Source organism: Haemaphysalis longicornis, unplaced genomic scaffold (genome assembly GCF_048455015.1).
Source record: "Haemaphysalis longicornis isolate Haplotype H1 unplaced genomic scaffold, Haemaphysalis longicornis Haplotype H1 scaffold_8, whole genome shotgun sequence".
Lineage (NCBI taxonomy): Eukaryota > Metazoa > Arthropoda > Arachnida > Ixodida > Ixodidae > Haemaphysalis > Haemaphysalis longicornis.
The window spans coordinates 108,134,153-108,149,961 of record NW_027526445.1 but is presented as its reverse complement, the minus strand read 5'-3'; the positions used below and the strand labels follow the sequence as shown (position 1 = coordinate 108,149,961).

The window sequence follows — 15,809 nt, the reverse complement described above, 5'->3', positions numbered from 1 at the left end:
ACAAGTTAAATGTGCAATCACTACGCTCTGGTTGTCAGTGTACAGAGTACGATGCGAAACTTTTAAATGTATTTGTTTAGATTTTTTTATAAAATAGCCTTCAGATACGAAAGTATCGACATTTGGGCGAGCCCGTTTCATTAAGGACCTTAAAAGGCAGCCCTGTAGACGCAACACCGGTCGTGTTGTGTGTACTACAGGGTCGTTCTGTCGTCTTTCTCTCGTGTTGTCTCGATTACACTGCCGTTTAAGATGATTGCAATACAAGTGACCTGGTTTCATTTTCGTTCTAATGAGAACGTGAAGCCCCCAAATCCAGTTTCCACTATTTAGGCACCACGAGTCAGGTAGAGATATATTTAGCTGTGTATAAAACTGAAGACGTCCTCTCCAAACATTAAGTATGGACAATACATATTCCTCAGCTCTCGGCACGATCTCTATTGGTTGCAACGTGAAATTTGCTTTTTATTATACCTGTGAGCGTTTTGCCTCATGTAACGTTATTTTTCTTGTTCTTTTTTCAGTGGCGAAATAAATCATAGGATTTTTTTCACGTCAAAATATTTCTGCTGTGGCTCGTGACCGTAGACACTTGAAAACAGCGCAATAAAAATTTAGAGTTTGATATTTTACGATGACGTTGCCGGGGCATCAGTGTGATCATCATTTCTTGCTGACAATGCAGACGCTTATTTCACCATTGCAAAGGCAAGGGCACGGTTTTCTGGGTTGTGTCGATACAAAAAATGTGAGCTTATCAAAATTCTGGCCGCATTGAATATTTTCCCATAGGCCCAAATGGTACTTCAGTGCTCTGCTCCTGCTTGTACCACAACCAAAGTCTAACTTCACCCCCAAAAACCCGACACAGGTTACTTTAAAAAGAAGTGACCTTGCATGTCTTGCCTGTTATAAAGATTAAAATATTATTTCAGAAGCATGAGAGCGCACCAGTACACAGAGAGCACGATCCCCACAACAAACGGTGTTCGAAGCAAGATAAAATCTGACAAAGCCTAATTTCAGAATAAATCATTCCGGTTTGTCAAAGAGCACGACGAGTGTTAAGGGCCTAACAACTTCGGTTACGCAAGGGGGTTGGGAAGACCAGCGCAGAATTAACTTTGTGCACTCTACCCGAAATAGTAGAATGGCCCAAAGCCATAGGTTGCGCTTGTTGTTTTAATGACAATAAAAACAAACACACTAATTTTCAAAACGAAAAAAATAGTTGGGAATGTAATTACACCGACAATTGTTGACTTCAAAAATGACAGTAAAAGTATACGGCCAGCCTGGGCTTTTCGCCGCAATAAAACCAGTTCACTTTTGCAAGCGCATAAGCACCGACACTGCGAAGTATGGAGCTTCAATCAAAAAACCTCAACGGCGGCATGTGGATTGTGCTTCCTTGACTCCTGAGGGTTCCTACTCGAGCATTGTTGTCAAAACATTAGTTTTTGGCTGTATAAACAGCCACAATAAAGAACCCCTAAATGCATTTAGCAAACTTCTGTGCAACAGTTTGGCGCAAAAGTGTTAAAACGAGTACAATGCACGTGGCGTAAGAACGTTTCCCTGACTTGATCATTGGTATTCCATGTAGCAGTTACTTCGTGACTATGAGCCGTTTTCTAAGCTCGCCGTGACATATGAACACAATGCTACAATGTTCTTAAAATGTTCCAAATAAATAATAATATATCATTCACCGCGTAGTCAACAAACCACCCGCCCCTCACTTCTACGACCGGCTGACTATCCGTAAAGAAGAAAATGCCCACGCAAATGACTACTTCACACAAATGTTGACTCTATTTTCATTTAGCCCTACGTTTGACAGATTGTAGTACTGCAATAAAAGAGGCCTTTTTTGATCACATGACATAGTTATGAATATTATTAACCATATGAATTGTTTTCAGTTATAAAGTCGGATTGAAAAACAATTGTGTTGGTTACGAAAAGCAAGCAGTTTCAGTTATCACACGGTTGCATGTTTTTATTCGCGGTCTCTTTAGGAACCAGTTGGTTCAAATTTTTGTCGTGCAATGGATACAGATTTGATGGTCGATAATATCTCGTGTTGTTTGCTGTAAGATCGAAAGTTTGTTTATGTTGGTGTCTTCATTATAAAAGAAACATTTTATAAATGTAGTGCACCATACATGGCGGAGAACATATGAACACATTGAACTTTTTTTTTTATTTTGGGAGATTCTTACATATTTCTTTCTGGCGATGCGTATGTTGATCACGCCCCGCTATATGTAATTCGGGCACAGACTTCAGATTCCGTCCCTTTAAACACAACAAACATTGGTATGACCTACGAGAAACTGAAATGAGCTAGAGGGTAGTTTTTTGGGTGAACTTGCGTGACTGGGCAAAACAAAGAATCAATACAGAGAACCAGTCGACAAGCCATTGTTGTAAATTGCTCACGAGATATTGCTGAAATATATTTCCCCCAAAACTTGCAAACGTCATTGTTGCGCGTCTCAGTATATTCCTGTTTCGTCCCGATTCTTTCACCAGGGTACTAAGTATCTATGTAATTCACTTAAGTTGAGTGAGCACAAAAAACACGCATTACACATTAGTGCGGGCCGTCTAAAATGTAGTTACGTGCATTCAGTTGTCTTTCGACTACAGTAGTATCAAAGAAGCCATATTCATGTGCTTTAAGCTAATTGTTATATAAACAAAGCAAAACAATTGGGAGGGCAAAGTACCCCCAGACGCGTTCTTTTTTTTCCGATACACGAAAGTCCCAGTGAACACAACAAAAAAATTCCTCAGAGGTGAGGGAATATGTATTTTCGTTTTGAGCTCTAGAAAAAAATTGCAGTTGCACGTACCAGCCTGTTTCTTGGAAGTTTCCACACCACAGTTTGTATAAGCTGGTGAGAGTTTTAAATTAATATTTTTGTAATAAAGTGGGCATGACGAATTCGCGCTGGTTACGCGGGAACACCACGCACACATAGTCACGTTTCAAACAGCTCACTGCGTAGCACATATGCGAGCTTAGCCGATGTTTTCGGCGATTTTGGCCAGCGACTCGATGAATCCCTTTTCACCAGCCTCGTCGTCATTTTCGGTAGACAGCGTAGGGAGAGTCTCGCAGGTTCCCGTGCCCTTCTTGAACTTATTGATGCATACGACGTTGAGCGACTCTCCAAGCACGTGATCGATGATGTCGTTGAAGAACTCTTTGGCAGCTGGGTGGTCGCAGTTTTCCGTCAAAGCCTTCTCTCCGCATTCGAGAAATTCCTGGTAGTAGCTGCGAGTTTAAATGGAGAGAGAATTTAAAAGAACGTGCTTCCTATAGCACTCTGCACTTTTGTATGGGATGATTGAAGTACACTGGCTGGAACTGCCGTTTGAAACAAGTATTAGTAAAGTGAATTCACTCCAAATTAAGTTTGTTTTCACGAGATGTTCAACAAAGCAAGCAATCAGATGGGCCAGTTATTCTAAGATGATGGAAATAAAATGGCGCTAAAAGGACAGGACGAACAAAAGAATACACACCACACAGCGGAGACTAACACACACTAAGTTGATTTTCACGCGTACATATACTACTACCAAGTCGACCCGTGGAAACAAGGAAAGTTTAAAATACAAATCTCAAACTACAAAAAACCAAGAAAAAACCCCAGACTCATTTACTATGACACATATGCCATATCCAACAGATTAGTACACATCAAGAAACCCGTTTTCTTTGCCCAACAACGACACAGAAGCGACACTAATGCATACCTCACCCGCACGCACAAGTTTGCGTCTACGATCAGTAAGAGGGCTGGGGCGTTTTTTATGAGTGTAAGAGCCGATGAAGGGGTGTTGAAAACTTCCGTGCTTCTTTATATATCTATGTTTACTTCCATAATTGCTTTGCGCCGACATTTATTACCTTAGACATGTGGCCAGAAAACTTCGAGGTTCGCGAAAAAAAAACGCTATTTTTTTGTCATGCTGCAGTTGCTGTTATGCTTTTTAAGCGACATTCAGTAGGAACTGAATGTTGCTTACTGAAACCTACTGAAACCTACTTACTGCAACCAACTACAACCCACTGAAAGCGACATTAAGTAGTGTTCACGTCCCACTAGGCTAACTTTTTTTTGTGAAAGCAGGATAATTTCACTTCACTCACTCTACTTTTTCAATTACCACACGATGCTTACTGCGATTTTGAGCACAAAGGGGTTTAGAAAATATTTGACAAGTGCAGAACATTGTTTTATCTGATATTAAAGACTTGGACTATTTACTTCCTTCGCCTGTTTTCCCTTCGAGGTGGGACTAAATGAAGATACTCTCCCTCTCTCGTTCTTGACTCCACCCTCTCTCTTCCTGCGCCTGGTTGTGAATTAAGAATGATACAGCCAGATTCCAAGTACTTTATATCAACATTACCGAAGCTTCGCCCTCATGGGCGCTCGGGTATTTCGTCTGCGCCACTAAAAAAATCCTGCGCAGCCAAAAAAATATTTCTGCGTATAAAAATTTACACGGTTTCTTAGCTGTCCCATAGCTGCGTGCAATTAGCACCCTCGATGACAAAGGCCTCTAGGAGACGCTTAGAAATCTATTGCAGTGGCAATGAGTTTTCATTTGTAAGCAACTGCACTAACCATTTAGTGTTCCATTTGTCGAGGAATATTGTTAAAGCGTCAGCTTTCTTAGTGGGACCAATGTCATGCTGTCAAAAAATACACATTTACACATAGGCCAGGGGGTCTACTGTAGCGCTCTAATAAGATCTCTGTAAACACGCAGAATGCGGGAAAACGGACTTCGATTGTGTCGAAACGGTTTCTTGAAAATTGTGATAAAGGAACGCTTCTACATAAGACAATACACGCACCGATGACGAGGCATTAGTGCAATAGTATACCTCTATCTCATAAATCCCGTATCGGTGTACGTCAAGTTCGTGCATAGATACTTTTACTTAATGCACAAAAAAACGTCGCATGCGTTCATTCCTCGTTTGCAATTTGGGTTTTTGAAGATTTGACGATCGACTGGACACAATTTCACCGAAGGTTGGAGGCAATTTTAGCTTAAACTTTTTTCGCTTGGATATATTGTACCTCTCGAGAATAGGTATTAATGGCGTACTCACCAGCAGGAGTAAGGAATCTGCTGGTGCGCGGGCGCTTCGGATGCACGGTGCAGGTCGACAAACATTGCCTTAATACAGGATTGCATTGACGGATCGGCCTTGTTGATACACTTGACGCTGTTTAGGTACACTGTAGGGTGTTGAAAAAAGTTTCATCATCTAGGTGCCCTAGAAAAGGTAAACATTGCGAACAAGTCATTCAAGCTCGGTTTAAAGGACAGCCTTTGCTACATATTACGGTGTAGTCCAGAACGACGCGAGGTATCGGTTGGAAAAAAGATTATTGAGTGAAATTGCGTCCTACAAAAATTGAAAATAAAGGACAAGCGTCCACGAATCAACCAAACAAGCGCATGTTTTTTCAACTATCGGTGGACTGAATTCCGCCAAATTTGACTGCATGGATTCATAGTTATTCAAAGTACCATCCACACACACCCGACGAGATAAAGACCATTTTCGACCATATTAGTCAGGTCTAGGCGAGTGAAGAAAACCTTACGTCCTTCGCCTATCAAGAAAAAATAAACAAGCGTAGCGTAAAGAAAGAAAACCATGACGGATGTCTTGCTTTCAGTACGGTATAAGGAAACCATGCGTTGCCAGATATTGCCAAAAACCCAAACAAAAGCATCCACAAAACATGGTTCATAGCAATATCACTAAAAAATCGAAGCCATTTTTTTAGAGAAAAGCCCGTAAAACTCGAAAATATGTAGCGACAGGGAAAAGGTGTGGCAGCGGAGTCGCCGTTTCTTTGAAGAAACACTTCTGTGTGGTCCTCCGGTTGCATCTTCAGCTGTATAGTGAATTCCTTTCGATTGAGGTGATAGTTAAAGTCGCGAAAAAGCTTCTTCCTGGCGTGTAGCATTTACATACAGCTGTTGAATATTGTTTGTTTGCATCAGCCCTACAGAGTTTATCCGACACGCTAAAACTAGAATACTATTAAATTCGTCTGTTCGGTGAATTCTATGTCCCATAATCTTGGTGGGATCCCGCCGAAAATGTCGGTGGAGATTTCAAGCAGCTCAGATGTTTATTTTGTTTTCTCATCACCACATCTATCCCGCTGTCTTACATCAGAAAACGTTCTATCGATTCCAAGATCCCATTGTGGCCGTTGACAAGTGATATCCTTCTTTTGCAGTACGGCTCACGTATCGATGGTGCGCGTAGGGAAAATTCCAAGACATGACTTATGCTTGCGGTGATTATACGTCCCTTTACCAACGTCTCGACAACACTGACTGGGCCTCTGTGCACAAAGCACCATGTGAGGACGTGGTCGTCTACAAGATAACTCAAAATGTATGAAACCCTGCAGACAATCACATAGCGAAGCGGCGAATTTTCGCCTTTAAGTTTACATTTTTGTTCAGTCACGAGCTGCGAAGCGGGCTACCGAAAAAATGTCATTTGCACTGCTTGTTGAATGCTCACTATTGCCCGTCTTCTCCCGGAAGGTTTAGGGAATGGTGACCCTGAGCAAAAAAAATAAAAAATTCCCCCGCATTTCCCCGAGGGGGAGAATGTGAAAGTGCGAATGCACGGTTGTCGGCCCGCTTGCGGCGCTTTCGCTCGGCCACCGCAGCCCACCGCCTCGCCACCTTCTCTTCCATCTCTTCCATCGGGTTTGTAGTATCACGTGTACACCACGCAGTTATCAAGCCGCTATAACGCCGCTGAGTCGCCAACGCACGCCGCTGACGACGTAGTTTGAATGCGTTAAAGATATAAGGCGCGTCACTAACACTGATATCAGCGTCGCGCCCGTGGCTTGGTCGGTAGAGCGTCGCGCTGCGGCCGCAAAGTCCTCGGATCGAAACCTGGCGCCGGATGCTGTTTCTTTTTTAAATATAGAGGAGCACTGCGGACGCCGCCGCCACCGCCGCCGCCGCCGCCAGCGGTGGATGGTTTGGGGTCGCTTATAAAGTGCATTCGCACTTAAAAGTTACTTTCTCGGAACAGAAAGATGTTTAACGACTACACTGAATCATGTTTTACCCACTCTCGGCATGCATTCTGGAGGTACATTAAGTTCCGCAAACGTCACAATCGCGATAGCTAACCATTCAGGATGGTGACAAGTTTATTTACCACCCGGGAGGCCTATGTGAACTTTTCGCACGTCATTTTTCATGAACCTTCTCGACGTCTTCCCACAGCGGCAGCGAATTAGGTTTTCAGTCTCATGGGCAGTATTTTTGCCCTGTAATAGTGTAACGAAAAGAGGAAACGGACAGGGCAGCGTAGCGCCATGGTCATGCCATACCGACTAAGAAGAAGACGGTTGGCGCGGTACATTGATCGAGCTGTGACGGCCGAGTTGTAAATACGCTGCATCCCTTTTGTAAATAGATCGCGTAAGCAGCGTCCATGGTTCATGTCATGGACGGTGAAGAACGCGAACAATAGTGTGCAATTATGTAAGTGGAAAATAAAAACATGCTGTTTTAAAACTAAGGAAAAAGGAAGTAAAGCGTATTTTTGCCAAAATGGTTGTGCCTGCTATTCCGCAGGCCAAGGCTGTAGTTACGAACAATGTTAAAATTTAAGGGGGAAACTCATTAGTGACTCTGATTTTATTATTTTACCATTATTTTAAATAATAAGTTGTTTGAAGAGTTTGGAAAGTTTTTTGAGCGTGCCTATGAAAACGTTGCCTTCGTGGTGAACCGGTGCACCGACGCCAGCTAGTTTAACAAAAAAAAGAAAACGTGGCGTTAAACAGTTGTGGACGATGACTGTTAGGACGCATGACTGTTAGAAGATAGGACGCATACAAGCGCCCGTATCTGTCGTATCATGACTTCGTCGAAGTACGTTTTGTTTCTTCTTTTTCTCGACTACAAATTTCGCTGCGGCATATTACCCGCTCAGTCATACGTCCTTCGACTGCAGCATGAGCAACGTCAGGTGCGATCACGTACGCACTGCCTGCTGTTTCACCGAACACGGTTACCACAAAACAGGGAAGATTTCGGTTTCCTTGTAGCTCATAAACGTGTTAATCCATAGTGACGAAAGAAAATCCCCAAAACCGCTTAGGAATCCAATTGTTATGCCAAGCCCAAGCCAAAAAGGGGGTCTTCCCATGAACCTACACGACGACATGGCTTACGAGGCACAGCTACCTTTCTAGTATACTTACTAAGGAACTCTATGCTGTATCCGTTATATCTTGTCATCGTCCACGACTGTTTAACGCCACATTTTCTTTTCTCTTCAAGTATAAACCAACCGACTCAGCAGCAAGAATTGTTGTAGCTGACTGTCGGTGCACCGGTTCGCCACGAAGGCGGAGTTTTCATAGGCACGCTCAAAAATCTTTCCGACGTCTTCTAACTACCCAATATCTGGAATAATGGTATAATTATTAAAATAAGAGTCGCTAATGAGTCCCCCCCCCCCAGATATTACATTCTTCGTACCTACCACCTTAGCCTGCAGAACAGTAGGCACAACAGCTCATTCAAAAATACGCTTTACTTCCTTTTTCCTTAGTTTTAAATCAGCCTGTTTTATTTATCACTTACATCATTGCTCCCTATTCTCCGCGGTTTTGTGCAAGTTTGTTTAAATTTGCGGTGACTAAAGCATTTCAATCCAATCCAATGATCAAACTAGGGCGAGCGCATGATGTAATCGCGGTCCATGACGACACAGGTGGACTTGCTGTGAGCCGCATTGATGCTAGCGCCAGATTAGTCTGTAGTGTATATTGTAAGAAACTCTATAGGACCCAGGTTCAATTCCGGCTACGTGAAGGGTTTTTTTGGAAGCGCTGCGCGTGTCATCACTATCATTATCGTCATCATGTGCCCTTTGTGGAAGCCCATCCTGTAAATTTGGCTTTTATGCAGTGCTTTTGGGGCTTGTGACATACAGAGCTACTAAGGTACAGAAAGCTTCACTGAATTATGGTTTTTTTAAGGGAGACTGACCTGACAACCCCCATGAATACCCATGAATACGCCATGAATACGCCAATTAACCCACGGCCCTCAGTCCCCAGCGGCTGCAAAGCAACTGACCACGGCGGTGGTCAGACCTGTGACGCAGCAGAGGGTGCTAAGAATCCCTGGATCCGGACAGGCCGCCAATGGAATCTGAACCTGGCAACGTTTAACGCGCGAACCTATCTAGCGAAGCGAGTCTCGAGGTGTTGTTCCAGGAATTAGAGGGCATTAAACGGGATGTAATAGGGCTTATCGAGGTTAGGAGAGCAGGCGAAGCCTTTACGGTGCTGAAAAATGGACACGTCTTATGTTACCGGGGCATAGAGGACAGAAGAGAACTGGGAGTGGGATTTCTAGTCAATAAAAGCATAGCTGGCAACATAGAAGAATACTATAGCATTAACGAAAGGGCAGTAGGTCTTGTAATTAGGCTCAATAAGAGGTACAAGCTAAAAGTGGTGCAGGGCTACACGCCCACATCCAGCCACGATGACCAAATTGTGGAACTCTTCTATGAAGATGTGGAATCGGCAATGGCTAAAGTAAAAACACAGTATACCATAGTTATGGGGGACTTCAATGCTAAAGTTGGCAAGAATCAGGCTGGAGACAAGGCAGTTGGGAACTATGGTTTGGGCTGTAAAAATAGCAAGGGGGACCTACTAGTTCAGTTTGCAGAACCGAATAACCTACGCATAATGAATACCTTCTTCTGTACACGGGAAAGTCGGAAGTGGACCTGGAGGAGCCCGAATGGGGAACATAAAAATGAAATAGACTTCATATTATGCGATAACCCTGGCGTCGTGCAGGATGTGGAAGTACTCGGAAGGGCAAGGTGCAGTGACCACCGTATGGTAAGATCTCGAATCAGGCTAGACTTGAGGAGGGACCGCAACAAGCTAGTACGAAAGAAGCTGATAAATGAGCTAACAGTAAGACATAAATTAGAAGAATTCAGGATAGCGCTGCAGAACCTATATTCAGCTCTTAACGAGGAAGCCGAGCTTACGACACAGGAAGCCAGCGACAACCTTACACGTATTATCACGGAGTGTGCAGTAGAAGTCGGGGGCACTATGGCTAAACAGGATACTGGCAAACTTTCACAGGAGACGAAAGATCTAATTAGGAAACGGCAAACCATGACAATCTCTACCCCAGCTGACAGAATAGAACTCGCGGAGCTTTCGAAGTTAATCAATAGGCGTAAGACAGCTGACATACAGAAGTATAATATGGAGAGGATCGAATACGCTGTAAAGAACGGAGGTAGCCTAAAAGCTGTGAAGAGGCGTCTTGGGGTGGGGAAAAATCAGATGTATGCACTTAAAGATAAGCAAGGCAATTTCATCACAAATAGGGATAAAATAGTCATAGTGGCCGAGGAGTTCTACAGGGATCTGTACAGTAGTCGGGACATCCAGGATAATGCCGAACAAGCCAGTAGCTCAGAGGTGATAGACATCCCACCAGTAACGACCGAAGAAGTAAGGAAGGCTTTGAAAGAAATGAAAGGGGGCAAAGCACCTGCTGAGGATCAGATAACAGCAGACCTCTTGAAGGATGGCGGAGAAATTGTAATTGAAAAACTGGCAAACCTGTATACGCAATGCCTAATGACCGCAATGGTACCGGAATCTTGGAAGAACGCGAACATCATCCTAATCCATAAGAAAGGCGACATGAAGCACTTGAAAAATTACAGGCCGATCAGCTTACTGTCAGTCGTCTACAAGGTACTTACCAAGGTGATCGGTAACAGAATTTCTGCAACCTTAGATTTCAGTCAACCTAAAGAACAAGCAGGGTTCCGTAAAGGTTATTTAACAATAGACCGTATTCACACGATCAATCAGGTGATAGGGAAGTGCGCTGAGTATACTGAACCCCTATATAAAGCCTTCATAGATTATGAGAAAGCATTTGACTCGGTCGAAACCCTAGCAGTCCTTCAGGCAGTACGGAACCAGGGGGTAGATGAGCATTATGTGAGAATACTAGAGGATATCCACAATGGGTCCACAGCTACCATCATCCTCCATAAGGAGAGCAGTAAAATACCTATAAGGAACGGTACCACACAAGGAGACACAATCTCTCCAATGTTATTCACAGCATGTTTAAAAGAAGTATTCAGAACGTTGGATTGGGAACAGGTGGGAGTAAGGGTTAATGGAGAATACCTGAGTAACCTCAGATTTGCTGATGACATTGCCTTGCTAAGTAACTCGGGGGACGAATTGCAAAGCATGCTTTCCGCACTGGACGAACAGAGTAGAACCGTGGGCCTGAAAATTAATATGCAGAAAACTAAAGTGATGATCAATCACCTCAGGACAGCACAGCGGTTTGAGATAGGTGGCGAGGCAGTGGAAGTGGTAAGCGAATATATCTACTTAGGCCAAGTTGTGACCCCAGATCCCAACCATGAGGCAGAGATAATTACAAGGATCAGAATGGGGTGGGGTGCATATGGCAGGCATTCTCAGATAATGAATAGCAGCCTACCATTATCGCTGAAGAAGAAAGTGTATGACAGCTGCATCTTACCGGTACTCACCTACGGGGCAGAAACTTGGAGTTTCACTAACAGGGTTCAACTTCAATTGAGAACGACTCAGCGGGCATTGGAGCTTAAAATGATAGGTGTAACATTAAGGGACAAGAAGAGAGCGTAGTGGGTCAGGGAACAAACACGTGTTAAGGGCATATTAGTAGAGATTAAGAAGAAGAAATGGACGTAGGCAGGGCATGTAATGCGAAGGCAAGATAACCGCTGGTCATTAAGGGCAACAGAGTGGATCCCTAGAGAAGGCAAGCGTTGCAGGGGGCGGCAGAAAGTTAGATAGGCAGATGAGATTAAGAAGTTTGCGGGGATAAATTTGTCACAGTTGGCACAGGACCGAGGTAATTGGAGAATAATGGGAGAGGCCTTTGCCCTGCAGTGGGCGTAGATAGGCGGATGATGATGAGGATGATGATGATGATGATGACCTGATCACATTCCTATGGCCCTCGCTAATTCAGGATCCACGGGCTTAAAGGTCATCGTGTGCCAATACTAAAATGTTTACAAATGCGCGGAAAAATTCCTAATGGCCTAGTTTGCTTCCTTTAGAAATATACTTGTTAGTAAAATGAAAAATGAACAAGAAGCCCAATTTGGTTTACCTAGTTTTCACTAGATGCGCTAGCTGTATAGCACGTGACAGTTTTGTCTTGTTTTTTTTTCGTAAAGAAGCCACATGCTCCTAAAATAGGCAAACTAGACCGTTGTGAACATTTGTATGTATTTTTACAGTGGAACCCCGCTGGTACGTCACCGGACTTATGACGACCCGCTTCTAACGACGGAGAACCGCATTCCCGGCAAACTCCCCATAGAAACAATGCATCAAAAGCCCCTGTGATATGACACTCGGGTGCACACGGCCCGCTTCATAGGACGGACCCCGGCGTAGGTAAACCGGCGTATTTTTGATATTTCACCCCGTTTCGCCGCCTAGTCCCGACCTTCATTCTTAACCCCCGTTTGACGCTGCTTTGTGTGCAAAGAACCGCATGCAGGTGGAACAACTTGCTGAACAGCCGGAAGCAAGCTGGACTGGTACACGTGAGCGGGAGTTAACCTTCGATGGCCCCACACGGCAGTAGCACGCCAACGCTCCAACCGAGAGAAGTCATAATTCAGGGTTGAAGTGGCTGGGGGACGTGAATTTGAACCTCCCGTCGAGCCGCCTACGAATGCAAAAACACTACAGCGCAACCCAACGGCAATGATTGAACATTCGCTTCCGCTTCCCTCGTCTGCACAATCCAAGTTTACTTCTTTCACGACGCTCTTTCCCCTCTCTCTGCTCTCTGCTTATCAGTGTCTTTCAAAGCGTCGTTGTTACGCCGCTAATTTCTTTGCGAGGTTGCCTACATTCACGTGCGACGGCCGCAAGGGTAGAGACATGTATAGGTTGGCACCGCCATTTTGGGTCACTCGCTGGCCGCCGGAGCAAGTCACTTAGCAAGACCACGCTTCTCCGCATTATGGTTTACTCGCGAAGTTTGTATCATCTCATCTATTTCGCGTTCCTGTGTCTTGCACGAAACGAAAACACCTATGTGTTGGGCACTTTGACCTAAAGCGACATCAAGGTACCGTTCAAAGGGTGTCCCTCCCCCGTACAGGAATTACGTTTTTTTTCATCTCCTCCTTGTACAATCATTTGCTTCGCTTAGCCGTCGCAGTTTCACACTCGCTTTTCTCCTCTCAATTTGCTCGACAATGTCGGCCTTATCCAGACTGCGCAAGGCGCGGGGCTTGCCGGATATAAATATAGGGTTTTAGCATAGCCGCTACCGGAGGCCGCTACCGGAGGGCATAGCCTGCTACGTGGCGGATTACCGGGTCCCGAACGCGCAGGCGGGCGCAGGGAGGGTGAGCAGGTTGCCCCTCAGCGAAGCGAAATCGCGGGAATGGTGAAGGGCCGGCAGCGGAACTAATCCACCCTACCGGAACGAATGTGCACCTGCCCAGACAGGTCCACCAACCGACGCCGTAGCGTTAGCGGATGGCACCCGCCATGCTAAAAATCTCTAAAACCACCGTATGGCACGGGTTTCCCGTAGCGCGCGGCGCTTGGGTGGCTCGCTAGCTCGGCCGCCGTTGAGGTGATTGGGGTACGACATAGATGTTTCTTTTTTTAAGTTGGGATTTCAGATAAATGTCCGCAAACCACGCGAGAAGGCGTTAAATATAGGGGTTTAAATAGGTTCTTAGCCCACCGGTCGCGTGAGACCGTCTGCTGGGCCGGAATATATGTGCACCCCGGTCGTACGACACCCAGGTCATACGCCGCTTCCACGCAGTCCCTTGCTAGCCGTATTATCGGGGTTCCACTGTAAAACATGCCGTATTTCTGCGCGAAGGTTTTTAAGACCATTGTTCAAGAAGTGGTACACCCCATAGGAATATTAACTGGTGCGTCGCTCTTAAAGCATTGCCATGACCTAAAGTTGTAACATAGAAGTTAGTGGCCTTTTCCCCTAGGTGTGTTTGTGAGACATAGTAAAATGCTAAAACTGTTTTCACGTGAACTTTTTTGCTGGCCTCGACTTCACAGACCATGTGTAAAACGTAGTTGCAGCAGGATACACCATTCATAAACCGGCAGGATAGCTTTTCAACCAAAATAAACCTGCAGTTTATATATGATTTTTGAAAAGTGCAGAGAGGAATAGTTAGACTAGCTGAGTCGTCGCACATCCCCCTTTATTATTCTGTACTGTAAAAAAAAGCCAGTGCACCTGACATTTCGCCATGCTAAAAAAAGCATACACTAATAAGTGTGCGTACAGATGACAAATCATGAAATAAATTTGCCAATTCAATTTTAGTCGCAATGCCGTCCCGCAACCATAATTTCGTAAAAGTGTTTAAAACGACAACAATGTGCAATACAAGAGATGCATTTTCAAAAGTGTGTAATGAACTAATTTTACTTCCTTTTAAGTATATCTCAAGAACCCTTTTTTTATTTAACGCAAAAGAGTTAACATATGTGCAGTCTGTGAATTCACGCGCCAATGTTTCCCTCGGTCTATAAGACATACCACAGAAGGGGTTCTGAAATAGTGACCGTACAAAGGGTGTCATAAATGCTTAAAATGCGGTACCCACTGGTTCCTTCGTTTTGCGTATCTATATAAAAAAAGTACCAGCAAAAATCCTAATTGGGAACTCGATCTCGGGTGTGCAGCGCATCAGCGCAACTCTAGCACTGCTGCCGTTAAAGAATTCTGAGTGTAGTTTAATGGAGTAGTTGTCGTGGTTTCAGGTAGACCCATGTGATATTGACAGTGAGTTGAAATATGCTCACCTTTACAAATCCTCGAAGCTTTTAAATTCCTGCAACGCCTCTTTACGATGTGCTGTCATTTCGCGCGTTATCAAGAGAGTCCACAATTATGCTATTTGAACTGACGGTTGAGCCGCAATAACTTGACCAAAAGAAGCGTACCTTTATTCTTTCGGCTGCTGCTGTTGCAGACGCTGTGGTATTCATCAAAGGCTGCTCCGGAGGTGAACAGTATGACGCCCTGGGCTACACCACGCAGGCACTTCATTGCGAAGCTTTCGTGGCATTTTATTTGGCTCATGCACCCTCTGAAATATGGTTTGAGAAATAAAGACACACAGCAATAATTTGGCCCTATATAATAGCCGGAAGGCTTTTGTATATTATGAGATGAAATTGTTTCAAAATTTTACAATATCAAATAAACATGAAAGCTTAGGGCACGGAGAAAGAATAATTCTTGCTCCGTGGTTTAGGGTATCTAACTGGGTTGCATTAAAAGATACCAAAAACAAAAACGAAGATGAAGAGCATAATCAACTTAGCGCCCTTATTCAAGAAAGTTCAATTTTATTTCCTTTTCGCTTTCATTTTAATTGGGTACCAACAATGGGATTACGTTTACCCGTAATGTAACGTTCACTGGGTATCCAAAACACTAAGAATTCTCGATTGTGTCAGATGTATTTTTTGGTAATATAGAGTGCGCGTTAATAATAACGACCAATAGCCACGTACCGTACTTCTTTTCAAACAAAGCAGTGGTTACTATTGTTGTCAGGTTGAATGGAAAGGACGTAAACTTGCACCAGACCGATGTTATATTTGTAGGGACTTTAATTTGGTTAT

The 15,809-nt window shown here is 44.1% G+C and overlaps 1 protein-coding gene across 1 annotated transcript; it reads right to left on the bottom strand.

Annotated features, from left to right (window-relative positions):
- Window positions 1-2,219: 2,219 nt before the first annotated feature.
- On the bottom strand, window positions 2,220-15,262 carry LOC144149851 (uncharacterized). Its single transcript, XM_077681552.1, has 3 exons — window positions 15,123-15,262; window positions 5,147-5,276; window positions 2,220-3,289 (listed from the first exon to the last, which is right to left on the bottom strand). Exons 1-3 carry the CDS (start codon window positions 15,259-15,261, stop codon window positions 3,034-3,036), a joined length of 525 nt encoding a protein of 174 aa, XP_077537678.1. The 5' UTR covers window position 15,262; the 3' UTR covers window positions 2,220-3,033.
- Between the last annotated feature and the right edge of the window lie 547 nt (window positions 15,263-15,809).

What these genes read in the sequence shown, in the direction of transcription:
- LOC144149851 (XM_077681552.1), bottom strand. Translation starts at nt 15,261, where the DNA reads ATGAGCCAAATAAAATGCCACGAAAGCTTCGCAATGAAGTGCCTGCGT. An exon ending in CAGCAGCCGAAAGAATAAAG is followed by an intron (nt 5,277 to 15,122) that starts GTACGCTTCTTT and finishes AACACCCTACAG; the next exon opens with TGTACCTAAACAGCGTCAAG. An exon ending in CAGATTCCTTACTCCTGCTG is followed by an intron (nt 3,290 to 5,146) that starts GTGAGTACGCCA and finishes TTAAACTCGCAG; the next exon opens with CTACTACCAGGAATTTCTCG.